The sequence below is a fragment of the Tympanuchus pallidicinctus genome, unplaced genomic scaffold, assembly GCF_026119805.1.
Source record: "Tympanuchus pallidicinctus isolate F22 unplaced genomic scaffold, pur_lepc_1.0 scaffold10, whole genome shotgun sequence".
Classification (NCBI taxonomy): domain Eukaryota; kingdom Metazoa; phylum Chordata; class Aves; order Galliformes; family Phasianidae; genus Tympanuchus; species Tympanuchus pallidicinctus.
Genome location: NW_026294619.1, coordinates 1727036 through 1754856, shown reverse-complemented (window position 1 = coordinate 1754856; position 27821 = coordinate 1727036). Strand labels below are relative to the sequence as shown.

Sequence of the window (27821 nt, the reverse complement as noted above, 5' to 3'; positions counted from 1 at the left end):
CTGTTACACATGGAAGATGTCTGGAGGTCTTCTTTCAGTGTTCTACTGATGATGCTTCACAGCCACACTGAAAGAAACTGGTTTGACATGGTGAATTGTTGTTAAGGAGTGAAAATGAAACAAATAAGTGATTTCAGCTTCTGAGATTTCTACCCAGTTCCTAGTGCTTACAAAGTTCCCTTCTCATCAACTTCTACCATGAGGTAACACTTTCAAGGGAATGAAAACTTCAGAAATGAGTAACAGGAGCAAAATAACAGCTCTGTCTTGGGGACAGGATGGTGCAGCTTGACAGGGAGACAACTGCCCAGATACCTGGGGTTTTTTTAGGTGAACTGAAAGCTTCAGTCTCTGCAGCTGTCAAACCAGTGCCAGATCCAGTGATGATCATTAGCAGGAGCTTAACATGAAGCTTCTGCAGATGACCAAAAACATGTCTCTGAAATGCTTCCCTGCCATCTGAAATCACATCTGAACTCACTGCAGGTTTTTACTTTAAAGTTCACTATGTCCTGTACCAGGAATGCCTCAGCAGGACCTGGGGACAACGACCAGACTGAGCTCCATCAGAGGTATGACGCTCCCCAAAAGCCCTTAAAACTGTAATTTGTAGCAGCATCCCTTCCCATCACACAGGTCTATGGACAAACAGTTGGATGACAAAGCTCCTGTCCAAGATGTATACAGCTGAGTTCAGTTTTATTCTCCTGCCACAGGGAGTTTCAACTCTTGCTTACCCAGAAAGCACCTATCCAAATGAAAGCTCTTCCCTCTGCAAGAGCATTCCTGCTGCCCCCAGCTAGCTCCGTGTGCCCAGGGCCCTCCTCAGTCCTGCAGCTTCCTGCAGGGAACAGGCCACCCAAACACTTCCTCATTGGGTTTTACCAGGCACCACAGGGTCTTGCGAGTTCTTGAGCTGACAAGAACGAGGGCAGGAGCTAACTGTTTTTGTCAGAGCATGAAGATAGAAGAGCAAATGGCACCACAGCTTCAGGGAGGGGTCAGGTTGGGGATTAGGATAAGGTTCCTCACCATAGGGCAGTAGGCATGGCCCCAAGCTGCTGAAGTTCAAGGAGTGTTTGGTCAGCACTCTCAGAGATAGCATTTGGATTTTGGGTAGTGCTGTGTGGAGCAGGGGGTTGCGCTTGATGATCCTTATGTGTCCGACTTGGGATATTCTGTGGTTCTGTGATTCTATGATTCTCCATCTGCCCATGTCTCCCATGTGCTCAACTGGAAAGGGTGCTATGAGACCATTGCCCAGCCAGGCACTGAGCAGCGGAGCGCAGAAATACACTGTGCATCTCATCACTGGCTCCTGGCCACAACCTGCAGCAATCACAACGCTTTAAACCCGTTTTGACGAGTGCACACACATCTTCTTACACGCAGAAGAAACTCGTAACCCCGGAAGGTGCGGGGCACCGTGTCACCCCAGCAGGCTATATGTGGCAGATGTAAGTAGTAAGGGAACCGTGGTGATGCACTCAGAGCAGGATCCTGCGGCCGTACCTGGCTTCACCGCGTTGCCTCTCAGCGCACGCAGTGCCACAAACCGGAGCGCGGCACACCGCCGCGCCCACCGCCCCCCTCACCGCCTCGACATGGCGGCGGCGGCAGCGCCAACACGGCTGGAGCGGGGCAGCGCAGCGCCCTCAGGCGGCTTCACCCCGAGCCCGGAAGGAGCCCGCGGCGGCGCGCCGAGCCCTCCTCGGTGGGGCGCGGTTGGGGCGGCCGAGGTGAGCCCTGCTTTACACGTGGGCAAGCCGGCACCACCCCCCGCCCCAACGGTCCGCTTGGAGGGGCGGGCTACGGGCGGGACGGGGCGGGGCGGCCGGGACTTTATCCGGCGGGAAGCCGGTGCTGTATCGGAGCTGCGGCCGCGAGGAGCCGGCGGGAGAGGCGAGGAGGAGGAAAGCGGAGCGGCGGGCTCTGCTATTGTTCGGCACCTGCTGAGCCACGTGGCGTCGTTGAGCGCCGCTCCTCGCTGCCAGTCGCGTGTCCTGCACGCCCGGCGCCATGGGCAAGGGGGTGAGAGGCCGGGCGGGGTGCCTGGGCGGGAAACTCAGGGGCCGCCGTCGGGATGACTGGCGGGGAGGCTCCCGGCGGCCCGCGTTGTCTGTGCCGGCTCCGCTTTGTCTTGAGAAGCGAGGCGAGGGAGGTGGCCATGTCGGGCGCGAGGCGGAGTGCCGGGCGGTGGGGTGGCTCCGGCCGGCTCAGCCCCGGGTTTGGGGGAGGAAGCGGCGGCGGCCCCGGGGGGCGCCGAGGGGGCGGCGCGGGCTTGAGGCCGGCGCCGGGAGGCGGCTTCCCGCGGGCGTTGCCCGAGGGTGGAGGAGCCCGAGCGGCGCTGGAAATGGCCGCGGGGCGGGGGGGGGGGGGACCCTCACCGCGCAGTGAGGCGTGAAGCCGGCCGGCACCGCGGGGCTGCAGGTGAGGGCGGTGTGGGAACGGGCGTGTTCCCCGCAGGCGGTGTTATCTGATGCCCTTTTGGAGCCGCTCTGGGAAGTGCGGCTGCCCCGACGTCTCCTGGCCCTGATGGAAGTACTTTAGACTCCTTGCGGCCGCAGGGCCCCGGAGGGAGGGAGTTGGCAGCGTTAGCGGTGTTGAGGGCAGACAGGAGCTGATGGCATAAGGAAGGCGATCAGGCATGAACTTACCGTGCGTGCCCCGTTAATTGAGATGATGGCCTCCCGGCATGCTGTGCAGCAGTGGTGTGTGTGCAAGGACTGTGTCAGCCTGCCTACTCTCCGTTCTCCATGTTATGGCTCGGAATAAAGAGAAGCCCTCCGTCCAGATTCTGTCTTGCTTAAATGTTTGGAGCTCTTGAGCAGGAGCTCGAGGTTGGACGTAATCACAGAGCACCATAAGGATCATTGGTTCCAGCTGTTGGAGTGGAAAGAGAATAGCCCACAAGGGACTCAAGCGTGTGACCTGGTGTTATCAGCCCTGCACGCTAACCAGCTGAGCTATCAGGCCTGCCAGGGGAATGGCTGGACAAGCTGCTTAGAAACAGAGCTGTCCCAGCCTTCTCCGCTCCTGTGTGGAGAGTTGTGGCTGTGGGGTGCTTTGGGGCAGCAGCCCTGTGTCCTTCCATCCTTGGTGGTGGAAAATAGAGGTGCTGTGTGCTTCCCGAGTGCTTCTCAAACACCTCTACTGTCCTCATCGGCGTGGAGTAACGGCAGTGCCTGCATAAATAGGAGAAGGGCAAGGATGGCCATTTGGAAGAAAGGGCTGTGTGTGGAGGGGGTTTGGGACTGCTTTCTTGCAGTTTGGTTGCCCCAGCATAACGCGTTTCAGTCTAGTGAGCAACAGGCAGCATGCGTGGTGATCTCATCTGAGGAATGAAACACGGGGGGTGGGGTTGATGCTGTCTTATGGGTGCTTTAAATCATCTTTATAACTTAGCAGTGCAACAGGTCTTGGGATTTAGGCTTTACTGAGGAGGTTACAATTGCTTTCTAATACAGAAGGCGTATTTTTCACTTCGCATTACGTGAGTTCCGTGCATAGTAAACAATTGGCTTAAGGCTGAAGTGTACTGCCGGGAAGTCTGAGGCAGCCACACACTGCTTCATTATTCCATAAGTCACAAGGTTTCTCTCATCTAGTGGTGAGTGTGCAGCAATGGGGACCCTCTGAAAAACAGGGATGTGAAAGAGACAGGCTGTGGGGAAAAGTAGGGTGTGACTGCTGGGCTGAACAGGGTGTTTGTCCTGCCTTGGGGTGCCCAAAAAGGAAGCTCCTTCCCATGAGAGCATAGTGTTGGGAGTGGGGGGAGAGTTGAGTATGTGTGTGTGAGCTGCTGTGCTGCTGCTGTGTCACTTCAGATGTTAGTGGGAGGGCCCTGGGCTGCCTGTGTGTGTGTGTGTGTGTGTGTGTGTGTATGTAAGGGAGGAGAGCTGGCTAGATGTTATTGCTGTCTGCAGGCAGAAGTGCTTCTCTCCATCCTTGTCACACATTACTGCCTGCTGTAGGTTGCATCTGGGGATTGGCACTAGTGCCTGAATCCTGCTTAGGTGTAATGCACCGGTTGAAAGGAAACCATGCCAATCAAAGCAATCCTTATGTGGAATAATTTAGGCATCAATATTACTCTTCCTCCTCCCCGTCTCTTTATTTCTACGGTTAAGGGTGCCAAAGAAAACCCCAGCTTAGTCAATGCACACTCTCAAAACAGCATGATGGGTAAAAAAAATATCTGACAAGTCTTTTGTGCCTGTGGCTGCCCTCTCACAGCACAGTGGGGTCCTGACATGCTGCACAGTGTCAGCAAGGGGTTACTGAAGCTACCAGCTCCTCAAGGAGCTGGTGTCCAGCCCGTTAATCTCCCAGTGCTTCACAAACACTGGAGATGTCTCAATGTGATGGTAAAGATGCTTTAATATTCTAGGCAAAGAACTGTATGATGACATGCCTGTAACACAGAATAACATGAAAGTGGAAAAACAGGGCAGGTTGTTCAGCTGTCTGTTGGCATTTGGGAAGCCTGCTCTACGTGTGGGTTTCCACAAGGAGTGGAGATTCTTGTCCCACTATGTAGAAAACTGTGGCTTGCTTTCAACCCTGAGGAGCCCTTGCAAGATTTGGCTTTGTTTTCACAGAATGACCTGGGTTGGAAGGGACCTTGAGGATCATGAATCTCCAGCTCTCCTGTCACGTGCAGGGCCACCAACCTCCCCATTTAATACTGGACCACGTTGCCCAGGGCCCCATCCAACCTGGCCTTGAATACCTCCAGGGATGAGGCATCCGCAACCTCTCTGGGCAGCCTGTTCCAGCACCTCACCACTCATAGTAAGGAAGGAGGACTTCTCCCGTAGCTTGGGAAGCAGCCACCTGCTTGTGGAAAGCCCAGTGAGAAGTGCTCATCATGAGCAGTAACAGGTTGTGAAGTAAAAGCTGCTTTGTGTTGTCCTCGTGCTGAGACACTGCTCAGCTCTGGCAGGCAGGCAGACCTTTGGTGAAGAATCAGAGGTGAAAGCAGGAGGAATGATTCCAAGAGAGCATTCATGTCCTCTGCTTAATGTTATGTGGGGTCACGAAGCAGCGTTTGTGGTGTGGTAGGAGTGGTCACTGCTATGGCTCATCTGGTTGGTGTGTTTAATGAAGGTTGTCTCATGAGACAGCAAGACAGTAACTTCACTGTTTGCTCTGCACAGTTGATTGTAATGACATAAATACTGGAACAATCCAGGCCTCCAGAGACTGCTTAATTTATTTTGGCATTTACATTGGTGGTTGGATTAGGCGATGTTAGAATAGGGTACTCATGAACTCATCTGCTGATTTGCACCCTTCCCGTTTCCTGGTCGCGTTCCTGTTTAGAACACAAGCCATGAATGGCTCCGTTAGCCCAGGTGGAAACATAGAAGTTGCCTTTGGAAGACAATAGGGTTGCTGGGGGCTACGTAGGACTCGTTACCCTGGTACTTACAAACGTTCCTTCTGAGCCAATGGAAAAAGTCATACATGAGAAGAAAAAAAAGTTTTTCTTCTATGTGGCAATTTTGATGAGTCAGAATTCCTCTAAGTGAACTAACAGAGGTGACATTTCTGATGAGACAGACCTTCCTTTGTGTCCAAGCCGTGTGCTTGCATCTTGATAAGTCGGGAGCACCATATGCTTTCCTCATTGTCTGGCAGGAAAAGGAGGGGAGAGCAGGGACACCTTCTGACTAAAGGAGATGGGGGGGAAATGGATGGGCCCCTTGCTGGCCAGCACTGTTCAGTCTTTGTTGAACTGATGAGCTTCCTCTTGCCAGCACGGTGCAGTGGCCCCGACCATAGGGAACAGAATGGGCAGCACTGTGATTGTTCTTCAAGGTCACATGTGAGTGACAGAGCAGGAAGTTCAGATTCACAATGGTAAAACCCTAAAGTGAGAGCTGATACCAATGTTACTAGGTTGGCTTCTGTCTAAGGATGGGATGCAGTAGTAAAGGGAAGGGAAGATACTCTGGGCTCTTGCAGATACCCACCCTGCAGCTCACAGTGAGGCTTTTTAAAGGATGTCTATGCTTGAACAAAGTCAGTGAGCCTTTTCATGTTGGAGTTAAGATTCTTGTGTTCTCAGGCTGTTCACTGCTGCCCCAGTAGGCTTGGTGCTCACATCACCTCTTAAGACCTTGTCAGGCTTTTCTGGTAGGGAAGGGGTGAGGCAGAGATGCTGTGATGCTAGGCCAGGCCCTGGCTTCTCCAGCCTCATTAATAATCACTATCTTCTTGAAGTGAGCAAGAAGCATGTGTTTTGTGTGGGACTGTTGGAACTTCAGCATTCAAAGATGTTTCCTTCAAACTAAAGGAAAGAGGGAATTTTCACGGTGACTTGAGAGTTGCCCCGTGGCAAATTCTTGTGATGCTGGAATGTGAGCGCTGCCTGTTTGAAGTTCTGAGGCTTTTGGGTTTTTCCTTTGTGAAATAGTGCAGTGGGAATTTAGGTACAGGGAAGAGAATGTCAAGAATGCTGACTGTCTGCGGTTGTGTGCCCTTTTCCTGGCTGGGAGGTGGCAAACAGACTTTTCTACTCAGTTAAAACTGTTTCTACTGTGCAGCTCTGTAGCTGCACGCAGGTATATGAGGGGTGCAAAGTCTGCCTTTACTGAAAAGGCCAAGAGAGATTTCTGTGCACGTGAAGTGGATGGGCATGGCTGCAGTACAGTGCACCCAGTGCTTGCTTAGAGCACTTGAAATCCTGGCATAGATGTGCCTGATTGGTTTTGTAAAGAAGCTGTGACTTTTCTTTCCTGGAAAATTATTTTTAGTGTAGTTTCACTTCTAGTTTTGTCTATTGCTTTTCTTGCAGTAACTAATAATAAAAATTTCCTGTGCTTGTTACTGAACGGGACAATCCTTAGACTCCTAACAGTAGTCCATGTGCAGAGCACTCTGGGGGATCCAATCTGTGATTTGAGGCGCTTGTGTGAGGAGCAAAGCAGTGCCTTTGCAACTCTTCTGTCTTGTTACTGGTTTGACTGTGTTGCTGCTAACTGCTGTTTCATCTCAAAATACTTCTCAGAAGTCTTATGGGGTGAAAATGTCATTGCCTAAAACTTGACAGGGTGTTATGGGTCTTAGGCAGTGGGGAAGGGAAAACAGTATTTGGAGGCTTGAGAGGGTCTGGAAACTTGGGCAATATTCACAGGAGGAACTGCTCCGTGAGGCTGTGCTAGTGCCTGACTTTGGTATCTGACAGTGTCAAAGTTCCTGTAGTTTGTTTTTTGTCTAAGTGATGCTTGTATTTGCTGCCTCCTGCTTTCTTTGGCTTTGGATGCTTGTTTACCTTTTTGTCACAAGATCTAAGTCTCTGCATGATTTCATGTTCAATAAATCATAGGTGATGTGAATTATAAGTCCATCTCAATAATGGGACTTCACTGAGCAGATCATCAATTGTCTGAGGCTGAAGCAGGACTGAGCAGAGATTGAGTCTGTGGTAGTGTGTTACTATTTTGTATACTATTCTTGCTGGACAAATTTCCATAAATTGAAAGCAGGTTTTCACTGCATAACAGCTCAGCTAATGTGCCAAACTGAGAATTGAAAGCGCTTGGAACTTACCCCTCAAATTTGATATGTTGGAGATACCACTTTTTATCTTCACTTGTTAGGGTGCTCCTTGCTGGAGGGTGTGGAAGACTGAGCAAGGGGATGAGGAGTTAATGCATAAAAGGAACATTCATTTGTGCTCAGGAAAAGGTCTTTAGCTGTTTGAGCTGTGGCTCATTCACTAAGGAATAGCATGTGGCTTGCTCTCATTCTAGCTAGATGTCTGTCTACTGTCTGTATATTAGCAATGCTGGTAGTGATTGATGATTAGCTCACTTACTGTTTTTGCTGAAGTGGTTTATCTTAAAACAAACAAAACTATAAATTGTTTTGTCTACCTGGCAGTCTCATGTATGTAGCTGATAGATACAGTGAATTCCTACACCAGTAGATGTTTCTTAACAGTAGTATGTTGTCTCTTACAGGCTGGAAGAGACAAGTATGAGCCTACTGCTACATCAGAACATGGAACAAAGAAGAAAAAGGCGAAGGAGAGGGACATGGATGAGCTTAAAAAGGAAGTCTCAATGGTAAGATTTGTAAAGTGTAGGATGAACGGTTAAAAGAATATTCACTGCTCCCAAAGTTCTATGCCTCATGACTGAAAGATAAAAGTGCTGGGGAGCTGCCAGCGTCATGTGACTGAAAGCACTGATTTCCCTTCTTCCCTCTGTCTCCAAGCCAGACACCTTGCAAGTGTTTTGGTATCAAGTTGACCATGCAGTAGGCCCTGAATGTGTCACTTCTCAAAAGACATTTGAGGCAGAATGCAAGTCCCTGGTTATATATTACATGCAGCAAAGTCTACCTGCACTTCCTCACTCAGGCAAGCATTGTCTGGATAGCAGCAATGCAGCCTTAATTGTGTTGTCACATGGGGAAGACTGCTGTTTTCATTCCAGCTGGAATGGTGGAGTTGGATCTGTAAAGCTCCATTTACTGTTGGCTTTTGCTCAGACTGACCTCAGTATTATTCCTTCTAGTCATGTTTGAGACTATAGGAGTCTCCCATCTCTGTCTGTGAATGCTGGATGATGTTACTCATCTGTACGAGCATCATCCAGCTTAGATCTGATCTTGATACAATTGATACAGGCTTTATTTCGGTGCTCTGTAATTGGGTCTGGGCTCTCTATTTTTCCCCTCTCAGTTGTTTGAGAGAGGAGCTGCTAAAAAAGTTGCTCAACAAAGTTCAGTTTTTCTTTGGTAGCAAAGCTTGCTTAAAGCATCTGTGCCCCCCTGTGTCACTGTTTAGTGAGACACTGCTGTGTATCAGATCTTTTTTTCTAGTTGAAAATAGCCTGGCTGTGAAATGGAGTTTTTGGTGGGGAAGAAACACTGCTTAAGCTGGCAGTGTTGCTTAAGATTTGTGAAATTACAGAGTTAATCTTCTGTACGTTCCTACCTTCCATCCTTCCTAGCTACTTTCCTTTGTCCCCCTACCTCCCACTCCCAAGAAGCAAAACACCAAAAAAATCACTGTGAGTTCAGAATTTTCTGTGAGCATGAAGACAGCACTGAGATACATCAGAGGTTGTTTAAAAAGCTGTTTTGTTGTACCCAAATAGCCATAAGAATGCTTTGAGTTGCTGAATGAGATAGCAAGACTAGCTTACCTCCTCCTTGGAAAGAATCTCTATCTCACTGAAATGATGCAGGTAGAAAACCTGGTGAGGGGGGAGTTGCTGAGCTCATGCTGACTGATCTGCACAACAGTCATTCCCTCATCTATTGCTTGTCTTTCAGGATGATCACAAGCTCAGCCTTGATGAACTTCATCGTAAATACGGAACAGACTTGAGTCGGGTAGGTAGACTTTGTTTTCTCTCTTTCCTTGCCTGAGCTGGGACTATTCAAATTCAGGGCACTTCACAATGGGAAACCTGGGTGGTCTGGGTTTTTTTTTTTGTTTTTTTTGTTTTTTTTTTTTTCCACTTGTTTGTTTGATCTCTACTCTTCCAGTTAAGTTTCCCAGGCTTTGAGAGACTTGTTGAGCTCACAAATAATCCTCTTCCTCCTTTCACTGTATAGCCTGCCTGCAATGCTTTAGTGACTTTGTTTTCTAACAAAGTCACTGTTATCTGCTTCCAAATTGTTCCAAGGTCAAGTTGATCCTTGGATTCCTCCCCCCCCCCCCCCCCCCCCCCCATAGGAGCTAGTAATAAAGGCAAATGTTTGTTATACTGCAGATGTAGCCTAGTGAGTTAGCACATGACCAAAGATTTAATAATGACTAGTAGTGGTTAAAACTCTATCCTTTTATAGTAAGAAGTATAGCAGATATCCTGGCTAACCTCAAGTGCCAGTGCAGAAGCTCTGCAGTGATATAATTTTTCACCTTTGCTCATGTTTGCTTTAACTTGTTTTATTGGTGGATTGCATCTAGCAGCAAACCTGCTCTGTCTGTAGCAAAGGAGACTTAACGTACTTCTGTTGAAGACCTTGGCTTCTAAAAGTTGAACTTCCTGGAAAGCCCATCCAAAGTGTCATCATCTTTATAATCCTAGTTTTCACTTGTTCCGTAATTTGATAGAATAGATTGCACTGGTCTGTTCCTCAGAGATCAAAGTCTGCTTCTCTAGCCACCTTGTCCTGCCCTCCTGTGCTTGTAGCCCTGTGATTTGCAGGCTCCTCAAGTAGTTTCCAACGTTTTGTGGTTCACCTTCTAGCATTCAGCTTTCACATCCTATTCTCTGCTGCATGTTTGCTTTGCTACAGATTTCCATTATCTATTAGTGTCCCCTTATTTCTCCTAGTAGGACTCTGCATCCCTTATCAAGCAGAAGATGAACAAATTCAAAGCTACTTTCCTCAGTCAGTCTTGCCGCGATGCCTCTAAAAGCAAATTCTTTTCTAGGGTTTGACTCCTGCACGTGCAGCTGAGATTTTGGCTCGTGATGGTCCAAATACCCTTACACCTCCACCCACCACTCCTGAATGGGTCAAGTTCTGTCGGCAGCTCTTTGGAGGATTCTCACTCCTGTTGTGGATTGGTTCCCTTCTGTGTTTTCTGGCTTATGGCATTACAAGTGTGATGGATGGAGAGCAAAATGCTGATAACGTAAGTAAAAATGTCTCTTACCTCAGTCTCTTCAGCCTGTCTGTGGCTCAAAGCGTATCAGCTTCCTTTAATCATTCAGTCCAGAAGCTTTTTCCATAAGCTCACCCACTGAATTTCCCCTACTTAACATGTCTTGGAGTGCTTCCACATAATGAAATGGGCAGCTGACTTCCTTCACGTTGTCTTAATAACAGTGGCTTGTGGATAGCCTTTGTGTACAAAATGTACAGAGACTGCAATTATCTCCATACTTTGTAATAGAGCACTTAAATACCAAGCCATTTACTTGAACAAACTGGAAGCCTTTGAGGTAAATCTACTCTCAGTCACTTTTTCTGCTCCTTGTAGCTCTACCTAGGCGTTGTGTTGGCAGCTGTGGTTATCATTACTGGCTGTTTCTCATATTACCAAGAAGCGAAGAGTTCCAAGATCATGGAGTCCTTCAAGAACATGGTGCCTCAGGTACAGAAAACTTCCTTGACCCGCCAAGCTTGCTCAGGGTTATTAACTGTGATGAGCTTCAATTGCAAAAGGCCTGCTTGTGAGTGTAAAGTGTTGGCTTTTAGGAGACAAGATGTCTGTTCTGCCAGGTTCTCAGTGTGGGTTTCTAGCTTTTAATATTGAAGGAGATGTTTCTTTTTGCTCAAAGTAATTATGCAAATAGTCCAAGGCCAATCCAGGCACCCTGTGAGTTGCACTGGTTTGTTAGCATATGTAACTGGTGAGATAAACAAGCACTAAAACTTAAATTCTTTCATGGACAATCTGTATCGTGCCTAACCATCGTGCTGTCACCTTGGCGACAACAAGGAATTTTGGTGTCAAGAAAACAAAAATAGCTCTTTCTTAAATCTCAAGATGTATCTGAGATAAGCATGTTAGTGTAAGTAGAAACCTCCTTAGAACCACAATAGAACTATTTCAAGATACTTGGATCTTTCGGACGCCTTAAAAGAGTTGCTTGTGACATGGGTTGTTTCTTTACTGTCTTTCAGCAAGCTCTTGTAGTCAGAAATGGTGAGAAGATGAGCATAAATGCTGAAGGTGTTGTAGTTGGAGATCTGGTAGAGGTGAAAGGAGGAGACAGAATTCCAGCTGACCTTCGGATCATATCTGCACATGGTTGCAAGGTACAGCAGTGATTGTTTGAAAACTTCATAAATTAGTCTGGTAACAAAGAATGTCTACTGTGCTGTGAGTGGATTGAATGATAGAGTAAATGAGGAAGGTGATGGGGAGGGGGAAGGGGCTTTCTAGTGCTTCGGTGGCTTTCGCTGCTGGATCAATTTTCTGCCTGTGTATGAAGTAGCACTTCCTTCCATGCAGGTGGATAACTCCTCACTTACTGGTGAGTCAGAGCCTCAGACCAGGTCTCCAGACTTCTCCAATGAGAACCCGCTGGAAACTAGGAACATTGCCTTCTTTTCCACCAACTGTGTGGAAGGTATGTGTCTGTCTTGGTGAATTAAAGTATTAACATGAGGGAATTAACTCTGTGGGAAAGCAATGCAAATGTTGGATACACACACAACATATTTGTAACCCATTCCTACTAGAGCAGGCTTGTCCTTTCCAGCAAAGGCTTTGCCCATTCCAACCTCAGTACTGTACAGTGGGTGAAGAAACATTGTTTTACCATCTTTCTCTCAGAAGAGGAGCTATGTGGGGCATCTTCTGGCATGGGTGCCTTATTGCAGATACCATAATGAGAAACATCTGTTGCAGTTCCAAGTATGGTGATAGGTCCTCTTTGTGTTGCAGCTCAGAGCATCTTTTCCATGCTTTGGAAAGAGAAAGTGTCCTCTTCCCTCCTTTAAGGCAGAGGCCTAGTCTACTTGAAGACTGCTTCCCTCTTTAATTCCCTATGCAACTGCTACTTGAATCAAGTGGATTCTTGATTCTCTGGGGAGAAGGAAAAGGGCATGCTGCATGTCTAGTTGTGCGGGTAGACTGTGTAGCCCTTATCTCCAAATACTTCTCTCCCGTTGGAGAGCATAAAAGCTGTGGTGGGAGACCTTGGCCCATTGTGATGTCTACCTGCATTATACTGGACCTTTGTAATCTTACAAAGCTGTCTGTCCAGCTAAACAAGCTCATTTGTGTGTCTTCTGGAATGTTTTTCGTTTCTAAAGCCTCTTTCTCTTTTAGGCACTGCCCGTGGCATTGTTATTAGCACTGGGGACCGCACTGTGATGGGCCGTATTGCCAGTCTGGCATCTGGACTGGAAGGGGGTAAGACTCCCATTGCCATGGAGATTGAGCACTTTATCCACCTCATCACTGGAGTAGCTGTGTTCCTTGGTGTCAGCTTCTTCATCCTCTCACTTATCCTTGAGTACACTTGGCTGGAGGCTGTCATCTTCCTCATTGGGATCATTGTTGCCAATGTACCTGAGGGATTGCTCGCAACAGTAACGGTGAGTGAAGCTGGAAAAAGAGTGACTTGAATGAGTAACCTGTGTGGTACTTCAGGAAGTGGAGTGCCTGTCGATCAGTGGATGTTCACAAAGGTGAATCTGAAGTTCTGTAGGTATTGTATGTGGTGAGTGTACAGGGCTAGGTTTTATAAATGTATTGTATTTGGACTAGTTGTGTAGATGACTATCAAATGCTGCAGTTGTTCATCTAGGGATGGATTTCTGAGTTAGGCCTGCACAGAAGCTTGGAATTGCAGAATTAAGTGAGCAAGGCTAGTTCTAGAGCTGTCTTCCTCCCCCCTCTCTGTGGTGGTGACAGGCTGTCCCACTGTACTTTTGATAGGAGTTTCTACATGCATGTGCCACTGGAGCATCCAGCAAGTTTCTCTGTTGTCTTTTCTGGCAGAGATTCTTCTAAGTTTTGTCTCTGAAAGGCAGAGAGAGTGTCTGGTTGTGCTTCTCTGTAGCAGATGGTGATGGACGAAGGCAGAGGCTTCCATGCAGCCTTGAGCTGCAGAGCAGCGGCTGAAATTGCTGAGAGTAAGCATCTGGAGAGGAGGGGTAGCTGGGGCTGCTTGCTTCCTTTATCACTGAACTGTTACCCAGTCTCCCTGGCTGTTTTGAGCTATTTTTGTACAAGGCATGCCTCCACCTATTTTAAGAGCACTGTGATAAGGGTACTGTGATTTTAGTCCAAGCTACATTAATTCCTTTCTAATCCACTGAGAAGCAGGAGAATGAAACTTTTTAAGTCCTTTTCTGGAGATCCTGTGGAGAAGGAATTGTCATTTAAACCCAGCAGCTGGGTCTAAAACTGCAATCTGTGCTCACTTTGTCAGTGCAAAATAGCTAGGTAGTCACTGCAGGGCACAGGAGGTTGTCATTCCATGCTAACAGTGAGTTGGGTAGCACTGCATTAGTGTGCTTGCACATCCAACCTATGTCTTCCTTGTCTCCAGGTGTGTCTGACACTAACAGCCAAGCGTATGGCTCGTAAGAACTGTTTGGTGAAGAACCTGGAAGCTGTGGAAACTCTAGGCTCCACATCCACCATCTGTTCTGACAAAACAGGCACCCTGACACAGAATCGCATGACAGTTGCACACATGTGGTTTGACAATCAGATTCATGAGGCTGATACTACAGAGAACCAGAGTGGTAAGATCATCTCTTTGCACTTGAGGCATCTCATTTGAAATAAAGCCTTCTGTGTAAGAACCTGCTTTTTTTTTTTTTTTTTTTTTTAAGCTCTAGTTCATGTTGCAGGAGGCTTTTAATACAGTCTACAATAAGCACTGAAAGGCTTTGGGTAATCTGTAGAAACTTCTGCGCTATGCTACAGTTCTGTTTAATCTATGTATTCCCACCCTGCTAGCTTTGTTCTTATTACCCTCTTTTTTTGTTGTTGTTTTAATGAGAAATCAGAATTTTGTTACTTTAACTGTACACTTTTTGGTACATTAACTGTATTATGGATGTGGCCCAAGACAATTCCTCTTCATTTAGTGTGACCCAGACAAGTCAGAAGGCTAAATGCATATGGTTTAATCCTTAACTGACTACAGAAGTAAAAAGGAAGAAAAAAATGTTAGCATGGCTGAGCTATCTGAAGTGCTGGATTAAGAATCCAGTCCCTTTGGGTGTGTGGGCTTGAATCCCACTGCTGCCAGCAGATCTTTATGCCCCATTCCTGGAGGTGTTCAGAGCCAGGTTGGGATGGGGCCCTGGGGGCAGCCTGATCTTATTGGTGGCAGCCTTGCCAATTACAGGGGATTGGAACAGGATGGACTTAAAAGGTCCCTTCCAACCCAAGCCATTCTACGATTAGGGGCTGACCACTTATTTCTACATACACAGCAGGCTTGCTATTCTGTACTTCACAGTACTGAATTACTTCTGCCAAAATGTACTTCTCTTCAGTGATGCAGGCAGTCTTTGAAAGGGTGCACAGGAGAGGTGTTGTCCAGTCTCAAGTCATTATCAGGGATGTGGGCTGAAGCTTCCCATGTTGAGGTAAACAGCTACCCTTGACCAAAGGCTTTCCTAGAATATCATGATTATGGTAGTAATGAATTAAGTGGTTCTAAGGCTTACCAGTCTCTTGAAGGAACTTCTTGGTAAAGAACTTGAAATCTCAGCATGCTGTAAAGTTAAGAGGTACTTGTCTCTCCCAAACTATGATTAGTACAACCAAATTAATTAGCCTCCTAGCTGTCGTCTACCTTTGAAAGGTTGTGCTTGCAACACATTGCTGGCATTACCTTCTTGCAGTGGTACTGCTGCTCCCTGTCCCCCTCCACCAGTCACCTCAAAACATTGTTCCTGTCCAAACTACTTAAAGCTGATTTTGTTGATTTTAATCTTCAACATTAGTGCTAAGTAATAAGCTAAAAATAAAGTGCTATTTGGAAGCATTCAGTTTTGGCTTGGAAATGGTTGGCTTGGCTGCAGTAGAAGTAAACATAGAAGGCTTCTCTTCATGGAAAATACGTTTACTTATCAGTTAACTGTTCATCTCTCTTGAAGCTAATTCAAGAGGCTTGGGAAAAGCAGCATCTGTACTTAAATTGTTCCTGCGGGGGCTGTTCCATCTAGTTCCTGGGTGACTAATAAAATGAGACAACCTGAAGGGGGGATCTAGTATCCCTTACTTAAGATAGGGATGAGGAAATGAAGTAGCTGTAGTGTGCTAATTGGCTCTGGGTGAATCTCCTGTTTCTGTGATAAAGGCTTTTGCTGTTACTCTTCTAGAGTGTTGAATTTGTAGCTTATTTTGGTTGATCACACTCTTCCTCTGCTTTCAGGTGCTTCCTTTGACAAGAGTTCAGCTACTTGGACTGCTTTGTCTAGAGTTGCAGGTCTCTGCAACCGTGCTGTGTTTCAGGCCAACCAGGAAAATGTACCAATTCTTAAGGTAAGTTCCTGAAAGAAACAATTGCCCTGTTCTTCCCCTCTCTTCCCCCCCCTGCCCCCATTTTTGCATTAATGGTAGTGAGATTAAATTTCACAAGTCACAAGGAACTTCAGACTAGAGGCTTCTGCCACACTTGATCTCTTCTGAGGCCTGACACTTTAGGAGATTTACAATGCCTGGAGGAAATGAAACTAGAAAGAAAGACACTCTGTCTAGCCATCTACTAGTAACTACAGCTTGAGCAGGATCAGATACTTCAATCAGAAGAGGGAAGACCAGAAAGCTTTCCTAGGCTGTTTCTGTTGTCTGCTTGTTCTCTTGTATAGAAGCTGGGACTGGGCTGAGATGAATGTTCTTTAAAAATGTATATTATTGATATGTTGTGCCTTCTGTGGTGAGTTCACAGGAAAGCACCTTTTAATAACTCTCTTTTTCCTCAGAGAGCGGTAGCAGGAGATGCCTCTGAATCTGCACTCCTGAAATGCATTGAGTTGTGCTGTGGTTCTGTCAAAGAAATGAGAGAAAGATATCCCAAAGTGGTGGAAATACCGTTTAACTCTACCAATAAGTACCAGGTAAGCATGTCCTCTCTTGAGGGAGACACTTTGTGAAGTGCTTAAGCAAGTTTGTGTGCAGATCACTTCAAAAATCTTAATATCAGAATCTTATCTAGTTGTTACTGCTTGTAGGCTGCTCTAGTCTATTAAACTGGTGAAACATGCCTAGCTCCAGTGTAAGAGCTTCTGGAGCTGCTTTGGCACTAAGGTGTCAGCTGTTGGAAGGTCAGACATGTTTCCCACCTGTGCAGCAATAGTGCACAGAGAATGAAAAAACACAGATCCGGGAGTATCAGTGAACTACAGGGAAGCAATCTTACAGGTAAAACTAAGATTCTAAAGGCATTTCCTACATCTGTGGTTCTATGGTATTGTTAAATTCTATGTAGATGTACCTTACTTTGCACAATTCCTTAAAGTATGACTGGATGAAAGGAAGAGCAAAAAGTCACAGCCTTGATCTACTGTAGTTCCAAGGCATTAAGTAATGGTGATTACTTATGGCATTTGCAGTACATGTCTAAAAATTTTCATTTTTTTTTCTGTCCTAGCTGTCTATCCACAAGAATGCAAATCCATCAGAATCTCGTTACTTGCTGGTGATGAAGGGAGCTCCAGAGAGGATCTTGGATCGCTGCGACAGCATTCTTATTCATGGGAAAATGCAACCCTTGGATGAGGAAATGAAAGATTCTTTTCAGAATGCCTACCTTGAGTTGGGGGGACTTGGGGAGAGAGTACTGGGTAAGGAAGAACAGCTTTAATCATAAAAAGACTTGTTCCTTGCACTCCTGTGCAGTCACCGTTGACTAGGTGAAGCATTGTACTTCATTCCTGCAGTGTAACCATAGTGTTGAGAAAGGTCATTTCAGCAATTCATTTAGGAGCAACCCTGCCTTTTGCCTTTAATCTAAAAAGCAGTCTGTAGGGTCTTGTCTTGCCTAGCAGCTGGGTTGCCTGGTTCAAAATGAAGTAAAATACTTAGGACCTTCAATCTCCATGGGGTTATATGATATTGGACTTGCTCCACTGCATGTGAACCATGCTTTGTCTGGGTACCTAGCAACAGCTATTAGTTATCAGAATATAAGCATGACTGCTGTCTCAATAGCCCTGGCTAAACCTCTGGCACTGTCCTATTGTTGTTGCTCAGCTGTTTGTAGAAGCAACAAGTGTTCACTCTATCTGCTTCCTAATGGGTAGGAACAGAATAAACATGGGTTTTGATGTGTTGCAGGATTCTGTCACTTGGCTCTGCCTGATGACCAGTTCCCTGAAGGCTTCCAGTTTGACACTGATGAAGTAAACTTTCCTGTAGAAAAACTCTGCTTTGTGGGATTGATGTCTATGATTGATCCTCCTCGTGCTGCTGTGCCGGATGCTGTTGGCAAATGCAGGAGTGCTGGGATTAAGGTAGCTGCTTCTTGGGCTGTGAGAAGTGCTTTGCTTTAAATCTGTGGATATGAAGGGCTTTCCATGATCTGTAAGAGGCTGTAATATGGATGAAGGGAATTACTGGTCAAGTTCTAACCAGTGCTACTTCAGGCTTCACTGCCAAGTTAAATTTAAGTGGTTGTATATTACTAATTAAAAAAAAAAAAAGCAAAAAGCTAGATTCCAAACTTGGAGGGTGGTGTCTGCCAGTGCTCTGGTGTCCTAGAGTGTGTGATTTGGCTCAGGTGTGTTCTGTACACACCACAGTGTTAAGATGAAGGAGCAAAAAGCATGAATTGGAAAATGAACTGGGATGACTTGGGATTATCTGTCTCTCTTAAATAGATAACACAGTAATGTGCGCCTGTATTTCAGGCTTGCTGTGTGCCAAGGCTCGCTTATGGAACAGAAGCTGCATGCTTTCTTCATCCTGAAAGAATTTTGTCTGTTGAGCAGTGCTGCTCTAGGCAAGGCTTTCACAGCAGTCTGTGTTCCAGGTTATCATGGTTACTGGAGACCATCCGATCACAGCCAAAGCCATTGCCAAGGGTGTTGGTATCATCTCTGAAGGCAATGAAACGGTGGAAGATATTGCTGCTCGACTCAACATTCCTGTCAGCCAGGTCAACCCGAGGTACTGATGGGGAAAGCTAAAGCTATTCAAAGGATTAAGTGTTTGCCTATCTCCTTGCCTTGGGTAATCTCTTAGCATCCCTCCTCAGACACAGAGAGCTTGACTTCTGCTAGCTGAGCATGTTGTGGTTCTTCAACATCTTACATGAGTTATGTGAAGAATGCACAACGATGTCTTGAATGCATGTCTCTCTTACGCCTGGGAAGTAGTTGGGAGTATGCCCTACATGGAAAACTCCCATCAGTTTCTTCCTTTTTCAGTGCTGTAGCTACTTATGATCTGTCCCCAAGTTGGGGGAAAGAACTCTGACTGGATGGAGAGTACAAGCTCTGTGTGCTGGGCAGAAAGGAATAGCTAGAGGCATGGGGGAAGAAGGATGGCTATCTGGGGGCTATTTTGAGCAGTTAGGCTGCAGACCTGAAACAACGTGTTCATTCCTGTGATTTCAGTTTTTCTAGTAGAGGTTGTCTTTTGTCTCCCCCAAACAAACACTTAATCAAGGTTCTTTAGTAAAATAACCTAATAGTTCGTGGAGAAAATTCTGGCACGAAGAAATAACTGATTTATTAGCTCATATAGTTTGCATAGTGAATACAAAAAGTAAAGTTGGCTTAACTCTTTTAAACTGTTGAGAGAAGAGTTAAAACACTGCATGTGAACTTGATGACTCCATGCCCTTGCTCTCAGGCTGTGCTGGGTCTGACTGCAGGTGGGCAAACAGAGCAGGACTTGGGCTGGCTGGAGGAATAGTAGCTACTGACCAGCAACAAGAAGGATAAGTGTGCAAATGGAGTTCTTAGGGGTTAAAGCTTGCTGTCATGGCCTAGTGCAGAACTGAGGTGGCCTAAGAAAGCTAAGAGGGCTGTTTTAGGAAGGCTGGTCTGTCTCTGTTGCTTAGCTTGACCCAGCCTGTGTTTGGGCTGGAGGAGTGCCATGTAGCTTTTAAACTGTGAGCAGAGACAACCTGTGGGATGCTGGGGGACGATGAGTATTGTGGCTGACTTCTCCCTTTTATTGAAGGTAACTTCACAGCCTGGCAGTGCAGGCTGGTGATTGCTAGCCTGTGTGACTGAGTGTATCAACAGCAGTCTGTAAAGATGGGGAAGTAATTTCCCTGTCTAAACTGCCTGACGTCACTGGCTGTGTGACAGTCCCCTTGACCAATAAGAGATGGTATACTGGACTAGAGGTGGTATTTTGTTCCACTGTGCAGGGTGCCAAACTAGTCTAAATATAACATCTGCTTTTGTTGCTGAGGAGAGTAAAATAGACTGAACTGGCATAGCATGACCTCCCTGAAGAGCCAAACGTAGATCAGTCTGTTGGAAAAAAGATTGCCTGCAGAAGACAGTTGCCTGTGCCCTGGATTCCTTTCTTGCAGGGATACTAAGAGGGAACAGGGTAGAAGCCATGCATGCCTTGATGCTTTAAAACAAAACAGGAGCAAAAAAAAAAACCAAACCCACAGAAATAGTTAAATTGTATATGGGGTTTTGTCTGTTGTTCAATACTGCCTTATTGTCTTCTGCCTTGTGTTGCCCACGTGTCATTAAATTTGGAGCATCAGACTTCCATGTGGAGGCTACCTGGACTGGTGTTTACTTGGACACAGCAGGGATTTGATCTTTACTCAGAGCACTGAAAAGCCATAGCTTTTTGGGACGAACACAACTAATGAGGAAGTTTAGTTTGACATAAAACATCATCTCGCCTTTTGATTGCAGGGATGCTAAGGCATGTGTTGTTCATGGCTCTGATTTAAAAGACATGACTAGTGAGCAACTGGATGACATCCTGCTTCACCATACAGAAATTGTCTTTGCCAGGACATCTCCTCAGCAGAAGCTTATAATTGTGGAAGGCTGTCAGCGCCAGGTAAGAGACAGGAGACCAAGGACTTTATCAGAAAAATCTCTAGATACACAAATAAATTGCCAGACAGTGTTGCCTTCTGGTTTTCTGATGAGCCTGATTTAAGAACCTAAAAGGTGTGGCATGAGGACAAAGAGAAACGGCTGTCTCTTCATAACAGTGAAATGTTCTGTACGCTTCATCTCCTGGAAGACAAACTTCCTCTACTCCCAGATGTTATATAAAGGCTTCCAATCTTTGCCTTCTTCTCTTTGTGACTAGGGTGCCATTGTAGCAGTCACAGGTGATGGTGTGAATGATTCCCCAGCCCTGAAGAAAGCAGACATTGGTGTTGCTATGGGTATTGCTGGCTCGGATGTCTCCAAGCAGGCAGCTGACATGATTCTGTTGGATGATAACTTTGCCTCTATTGTTACTGGGGTTGAAGAAGGTGAGTTCATAACTGCAGTTGTGTCTAAAAGCTTGTGGGGCATGTCAGCAATGTTACTGATTCCTTCTGAAATAGAAATTCCTGCAGGGTTTGTCTCTACTGAATCTTGCCTCCATGACAAGTGTTTTGAAGGAGGGAGAGGGACTTCCCTTCTTTAAATCGTCTCCCTTTCCCTGGAGCCAGCACTACATTTCAGGATAGCTTCCAGTGGGAAGCAATTAGGTGACAGTAGCTACTTTGTTGCTCTGACTTGTCACTATGGCTTTGCAGTCATCTCTGGCAAGGATCTGACATGTTTTCCTTTCAGTAGTAATAACTCTTAAAGAGGAGCAGAAGAGGGGGTGCCTTCAGAGCTCTTGCTTGATCTCCAGCAAGCAAGACTTAGTATCATGCTGTTGTATGCAGTGAACCTTGCGTACAAGGATTGTCACATTTACCAGAAAGTAGTGGCTCGTATAGGTGATGACATGCTTGATGTGCACAGGCTTTGCTGCCTTGTAGAGCACCCTTAAGCACATAAGAACTCTACAGTTTATTGCAGTAGCATTTTAATTCTTGTTCTTAGCACTGAAGCTGCCTGTGATCTACTTCTGCTAAGCAAGGGTTATGTTTGTCTTTTCCCTGCCTCAGGGCGCCTGATCTTTGATAACCTGAAGAAGTCCATTGCTTACACCTTGACCAGTAACATTCCTGAAATCACGCCTTTCCTGATCTTCATCATTGCAAACATACCCCTCCCACTGGGAACAGTCACCATCCTCTGCATTGACTTGGGCACTGACATGGTGAATGCCTTTTTCTTTTTCTTGTTCTCAAAAAGAAATGTGGGTTTTTAGTACCCTTTAAAAAAAGAAAAAGTAGAAGGAAAATGTTAATATGCAGTCTTCTTTAGTGCTCAGATTATAACACATGATATTATATTATACGTGACAACTGAATACTTACTGGCTCATCACATTTGAGCATCCTTTCCTTGTCTGTAAGGATAGAATGGGGAGGGTGGAAGAGTGGGGAGGTTCTCACCTAAACCCCAGGGGTTTGTGGCAGTACTCTTTCTCAGGCAAAAAAAAATGTGAAGCAGGGATGGCTATGTACAGTGTCAAGCAGAAGTGGTTCTAACAGTCTTATGCCATCTCCAAAGGTCCCTGCTATCTCCTTGGCGTATGAGCAAGCAGAGAGTGATATCATGAAGAGGCAGCCGAGAAATCCCAAAACAGACAAGCTGGTGAATGAAAGGCTGATCAGCATGGCCTATGGGCAGATTGGTAAGCTGGTCTGTTTTCTCTGGCACTGATCTGGGCTTAGTGGTAGCAAGGGTTATGTGCCCTCCTGAGTCAGTGACTGTTCTGCTTATTTTGGTAGGGTTGAGGTTTGGGCTGCATAAACCAGGACCTCAGGCTGTTGAGATCTTGCTCTGATTCTGCCCCCACAGCACATAGCGGTAGCTTGTGCAGTGTGATCCATTGAATTGCTTTCACAGTAATTTTGTTTAATTGCGTAGCTGTAAAGGAGCTGGCTGACAACCAGCTCTCCTCTGGTTCAGACTTGTTTAGCAAGAACATAGATCTCATTGTTAGTTTAATTAGAAGTAAAGGATTCTCTCCAGCATATCCCTAAACACACAGCATTAGGAGCCTTGATTAAAAGCGACTACAGAGACATGCCCAGTTTGCAGGATAGGAGCTCATGCTTAATTGCAGCAGAGCTTGGGAACCTTCTTGACTGTTGTTTGCAAAGGTTGGTTTGGGTGAGGCTAAATGAGAATACAAAGGGAGTTTTATCTGCTGTCCTTCGCAGCACAGAGCAGAACAGAAGTAACTCTGTACACAGTTGGGAGCAAAAAGTGCTCAGTAAGAGTTGCAGTTGAGTTTGATGTTACTGTGAACTACTTCTATGACTGTCACTTGAGACTGAACTTCAGAAAGTGGTTGAGGTCTCCAACAAACTACTTTCTGTTACAGTTGCACTGAGCAGTTGGTTCATCAGTTTTATTCCACTTTTTATCTGTTCAGGTATGATCCAGGCCCTTGGAGGTTTCTTCACCTATTTTGTAATTATGGCAGAGAACGGGTTCTGGCCTTCTGGGCTTGTAGGAATTAGACTTCAGTGGGATGACCGATGGATCAATGATGTTGAAGACAGCTACGGACAGCAATGGGTATGTTTGGAGGCACAGTTCAGAGCCTAGCAGCCAGAAAACTGATGTCTGCTGGACTCTGTGTCCACACCAGAGTAAAGGCACCATGTCTAAACAAATTGCTCTTGCTTTATTTATTTATTTATTTATTTTTTCAGACCTTCGAACAGAGGAAAATTGTGGAATTCACTTGCCATACAGCCTTCTTTGTCAGCATTGTGGTTGTGCAGTGGGCAGACTTGATTATTTGTAAGACCCGAAGGAACTCTGTTTTCCAGCAGGGAATGAAGTAAGTAGGGCTATCTGGAGGATTTAGAGTGGGTCTACAGGGCATGGCATTCTAATTCTTCATCCCAGCAGTGACTGGACATCTTGGTATATAAGCCTTGAGCAGTTTTGTGCCTTGATAATGGATGAAAGAGGAATTAAGTATGTCTTGTATGATCTGCTGCAGTCTGCCAGGCTGAGCCAAAATGAAGTGTTGTTAGTGGGAAGCTAGCTCACCTCAAATGACAGTGGCGGGGGGGGATATTCCAGCACAGCAATTTTTTGTGGTGGCAAAGCAGCTGAAGTCTTTATCTGGTGAATCCCAGCTGCTTTCTGAACTTTTGATGAAGACAACTGACAGCCGGTACTATTGTGCAATAGGCTCTCTTGAGTCATAACAGACCCTTCAGATAGCTGAGCTGTCAGGTTGGATCACCTGATAGTTCCCATCTAGTGAACTACTGGCCTAGACCAGAATGCCTGTCTCCCTTCACTACCATATGGTAACCATATGGTAATAGCTTTAGCATGCTAGTCTCAAGAATATTTTGTCCCTGACTGCTTTCCTGCTTCTCCTAGGAACAAGATCCTAATATTTGGTCTCTTTGAGGAGACTGCTCTAGCTGCTTTTCTGTCCTACTGCCCTGGGATGGATGTTGCTCTAAGGATGTACCCTCTCAAGTAAGTTGCATCTTGCTGCTTGTGCAACAGGCTGCAGCACGGAACAATAGTGTTAAGTGGGGAAATGACTAAGAGTACTTACTGGTTTATAGAACGTGAAACCAACTCTTAACACAGAAGAACTCGGGCTAGAGGGAATGAGTAAACTTCTGTCACAGTGTGACACCCTGGAGATTTGCTTTCCTTTACTGCCTGTGGAATACTTACGGGGCACTGAACTACAAACTCTCCCTTAATAACTAGCACATAACCTCTACATTAGTATTGTGGTGCAGCTGCTCTTGTACTTATATGGTAGTATTCTAAGGGGTAAGGGACTGCACCTCCAAAGAAAGCAATTCAATTGGCTAGAAAACATAAGCCAAGTATCTCTTCTTTACTAAATGGTCATGACATTTTGTGCCTTCCAAAGAATTTGCACAAAGTCTTCTGAAACAGGCTACCCCATGAGTGCAGATGGATCTGTTGATGCGTAGTAACTTTCCTAATGGTTGAGAGAGTGCCAGCATCTTGACTGTTGCCCAACAGCATTGCAAAACTTCATGGCAGGGTTTAGTCTTGAACAAACTTTGAACAGTCCTGTCACTTAACTATCATGAAATCCTGATGGCAAAAACTCCTGGTATGTTTTGTGTTCCATTCAGAAGCGTTGTTTGGAGTTTGAAGTGTTAGCATTTCCTAACAAGAAAGCAGGCATCTGCCCAGTGCCTGCGGCAGCTGGATGATAACACTTATAAGGGAAACCAGTGCAGTTTGAGCAAGGCCATGGGTACAAAGGTTACATGTACTGAGAGGAAATGTAGCTGGATTAGTAGGTGGGGAGGTGCTGGTACAGAGATGAACAAAGATGCTGTGACCCACTTTGTCTTGGAATGAATATCCAAAAGTGGATCAACCTATTGCGGCAAGAAGGTGGTAATTCTTGGCCTGGAGGGTTCTCACTGAGCCACAGTCTTGTGGGAATGGGGATGCTGGCAAGCTGATGCTTGCCTGCCTTCAAGATCTACATTCTTCTGTACCATCGTTTCATAGCTCCGCTAGACAAAAAGCGTCTCCATTGTCTGTGTTTTCACTGTTTCTTCTCCCAAACAGGCCAACCTGGTGGTTCTGTGCCTTCCCGTACTCCCTCCTCATATTCCTCTATGATGAAATCAGAAAGCTCATAATCAGACGCAACCCTGGTGGTAAGCATGTGTTGTTGGTCTGTTTCTTTCCCCACCTCTTCTTCTCAGGGACCCCCTGGTACTAAGCACCACATAAGGGTGTATTGCTGTTTTCCCTTTTTTGCCCAGCTTGAGCTGCTTATTCTGCAGTGGGCTGCAAGGCAGCTCTTTCCACCTTGGAGGCTTGCTAGCCATGTTTCCAACATGAAGTGTGGTTGGTTGAAATTCAGGACACTGTCCTTCTCTGTCTCTTCCTTGAGTATATGGAAGTATCAATACACTGAACTAAGTGGGAAGACCAATGCTTGGGTGGTTTTGGAAAGTCAGAACAAGATTTGAAAGCTGCATCACATGAATGATCTGGAAACAGTTTCTGTTATATGACTGGGTCCCTTTCTAGCACAGGATTACAGTGCAAGTTTTCAGAGCCTGAAAGTAGCTGTTGTGAACTTAAGTGTCAGCCTTAAGACTAACTCCTCCTTACATTTCCTTTTAGGTTGGGTGGAAAGAGAGACCTACTACTAAAAAGCGCCTGTAGAGCATTCCACGCACAGCCCACACCACCTCTCCATCTCCTCTGTGTGTGTGTACTTCATCTTTGCAAGTGCAGAATTGGACCTGAAACTGAAGGAAGCATGAAGAAACATGGACTGGAGGAGAAAGCAAGGGGGAGGAACAGGGTGGGGGGGAAGTGTCAGACCATCAGTCCATGGAGGTTAGAGATTGAGTAGGCTCATCTGCCTTTGCTTTTGTAAAAGGAAACAGAAGATTTTATACATGGATTTTTATGAATAAAGATGGATTATAAGAGGATGCCCCCATATTGTTGTAGGCAGATGTTTTTCCTCAAGGCATAAACTGGTTCAGGGGTGTGGTGCTAACACTATATGCTTTTAGCCCTTGGCTTCCCGTTTTTATAGCTGGAGACAGCATGTGAAGCTTCCATGCTGTAGCTTGCTGCCTAACAGGACAAACTCTTGCAACCAATTGCATGTCAATACCTTAAGCACAGGAACCTTTCTGGTCTCTGTAACTGTATATCTTGGCTGTTTTCTGGAAGGAACTTCTGCTCTCTATCTCTAGCATCAAATGCAAAATCCTGGAGGCTAAGTATCTGCTCTGGCTCTGATCTGCTTGCTGGATTTAGAATGGGGCACGTTGCATGCACTCACTGGTCTGAGCATGTACTGGCACGCTGCTTGCCCCACTGCTACAGGCTTTGTGTCTCAGTGGAATTAGACTCATTACCAGCTTCATGCCCTACCTATCTTGTAAAGCTTTCCATTTCCCTCTCCTAGGTTTGTTCTGCTCTCAGAGCTGTCTATCCCTAGCTCTCAATGTTTCTTCCTCTGAGTAGACTGAGAATGTGGAAGAAGTCATAATATTTCAATTAGGGCAAAATTGCTAGCCTTGTCATGATGCTTTGAGTAAAGCATTACTGTTGTGAGACACTTCTTGTCTGAGCTTTGAGCTGGAGTGGGTTGTGCTGTTCCACTCTGGATTTCCAGCTATTTGCCATATATTTTGATATAAGTGTTAGTGCTTGTATGGTTTGCTGCTGAGAGCTCAGTGGGAGGTGTGACTTTTTGCACAGGGACAGTCAGCATCTTGAGGTCTTTAACTTCACGTTTCTTCTGGCAATTTTTTCTTCAGCCATGTGAAGGATCTGGCTCTTGATCATATTCCTGAACTGCTGGTTCTGTTGGGTATATATCTGCCTCTACAGAGTTGCAGTAAACCACAGCCCTGAAAGGATCTGTGGTTAAAACTCCACATATTGACTCCACAATGTGTTGTCATCTTTCCTGGCTTTTTTTCTTGTTTTAAAGCTCGATCACTTATCTCCTGTACACTGTAGACTTGTGAGCGGCTCTGAGAGTACAAAAAAGTTAGGGAGGTAGAAAGTAAGAAGTGAAAGTGGAACAGTGTAATTTGTCTTAGATAATCTAATGTGGAACCCTTACTTGAAGATAATGTACAGAGGGGAAAAGAGTCCTCAATCTAAGTCTACCCATGCCAACAGTGGAATTGATACAGTTGTGGCTGAGGTGATCCTGGCTGGGAACTGGGAGGTGAGCTGTACTAAAGGGAGGAAGGAAGAAGGGGATTGTCTTACTGCCACTGCTGATGATGGAGCAATGAGGCAGAAATGACACTTGCTCCATCCACGTGTTACACCTGCTTGAACTTTTTGGTTAGTCCCCAAGACTTCTTCGGAATCCTATTACAAAGAAATTGCAAAATGTGCCTTGCTGTCTGATGCTGTCAAAAATAAAGAAGGAACCTGTTCTTCCTTCCCTGGTGTTTCAGCATTCAACACCTCTAGGAGTGGGACTCTTAATAAAACATGTAGGTGAGAAGGGACAACTGGAGGTTTGGCTATTGATTAATGCACACCTGCATCAGTGTGTGGTCAGATTGGTGTTGTTGAGCTGAGGTATGAATATCTACAAGTAGGATGGAGGGCGGATGCCACCAGTCCACCTTGGGTCCATCTTGGGTTCCCTGCTCTGTTTGTCAAGTCCTGATTCTGAGATCCTGAAAGAAAACTGCTCTGGAGCCCAGCATAGGCAACCACTGGTTAATGTGGCCTTCCAGTACTCAAAGGGAGCATATTAACAGGAGGGGAAATGGCTATTTACAAGGGGGGGGATAGTGATAGAACAAGGGGGAATGGCTTTAAGCAGAGGCTGGGGAGGTTTAGGTTAG

General features: G+C 45.9%; 1 protein-coding gene across 1 annotated transcript; it reads left to right on the top strand.

Moving 5' to 3' along the window:
* The first annotated feature begins 1860 nt into the window (after positions 1 to 1860).
* On the top strand, positions 1861 to 27409 carry ATP1A1 (ATPase Na+/K+ transporting subunit alpha 1). The gene is made up of 23 exons (XM_052666087.1): positions 1861 to 2031; positions 7971 to 8075; positions 9292 to 9351; positions 10403 to 10606; positions 10955 to 11068; positions 11602 to 11736; positions 11933 to 12050; positions 12755 to 13023; positions 13983 to 14181; positions 15828 to 15937; positions 16378 to 16512; positions 17046 to 17238; positions 17732 to 17907; positions 18426 to 18562; positions 20287 to 20437; positions 20696 to 20864; positions 21495 to 21649; positions 22006 to 22129; positions 22877 to 23022; positions 23160 to 23290; positions 23848 to 23949; positions 25042 to 25133; positions 25609 to 27409. Exons 1-23 carry the CDS (start codon positions 2020 to 2022, stop codon positions 25635 to 25637), a joined length of 3066 nt encoding a protein of 1021 aa, XP_052522047.1. The 5' UTR covers positions 1861 to 2019; the 3' UTR covers positions 25638 to 27409.
* Positions 27410 to 27821: the final 412 nt, after the last annotated feature.

What these genes read in the sequence shown, in the direction of transcription:
- ATP1A1 (XM_052666087.1), top strand. An exon ending in TCAAGAACATGGTGCCTCAG is followed by an intron (nt 11,069 to 11,601) that starts GTACAGAAAACT and finishes ACTGTCTTTCAG; the next exon opens with CAAGCTCTTGTAGTCAGAAA. An exon ending in ACTTGGGGAGAGAGTACTGG is followed by an intron (nt 17,239 to 17,731) that starts GTAAGGAAGAAC and finishes GATGTGTTGCAG; the next exon opens with GATTCTGTCACTTGGCTCTG.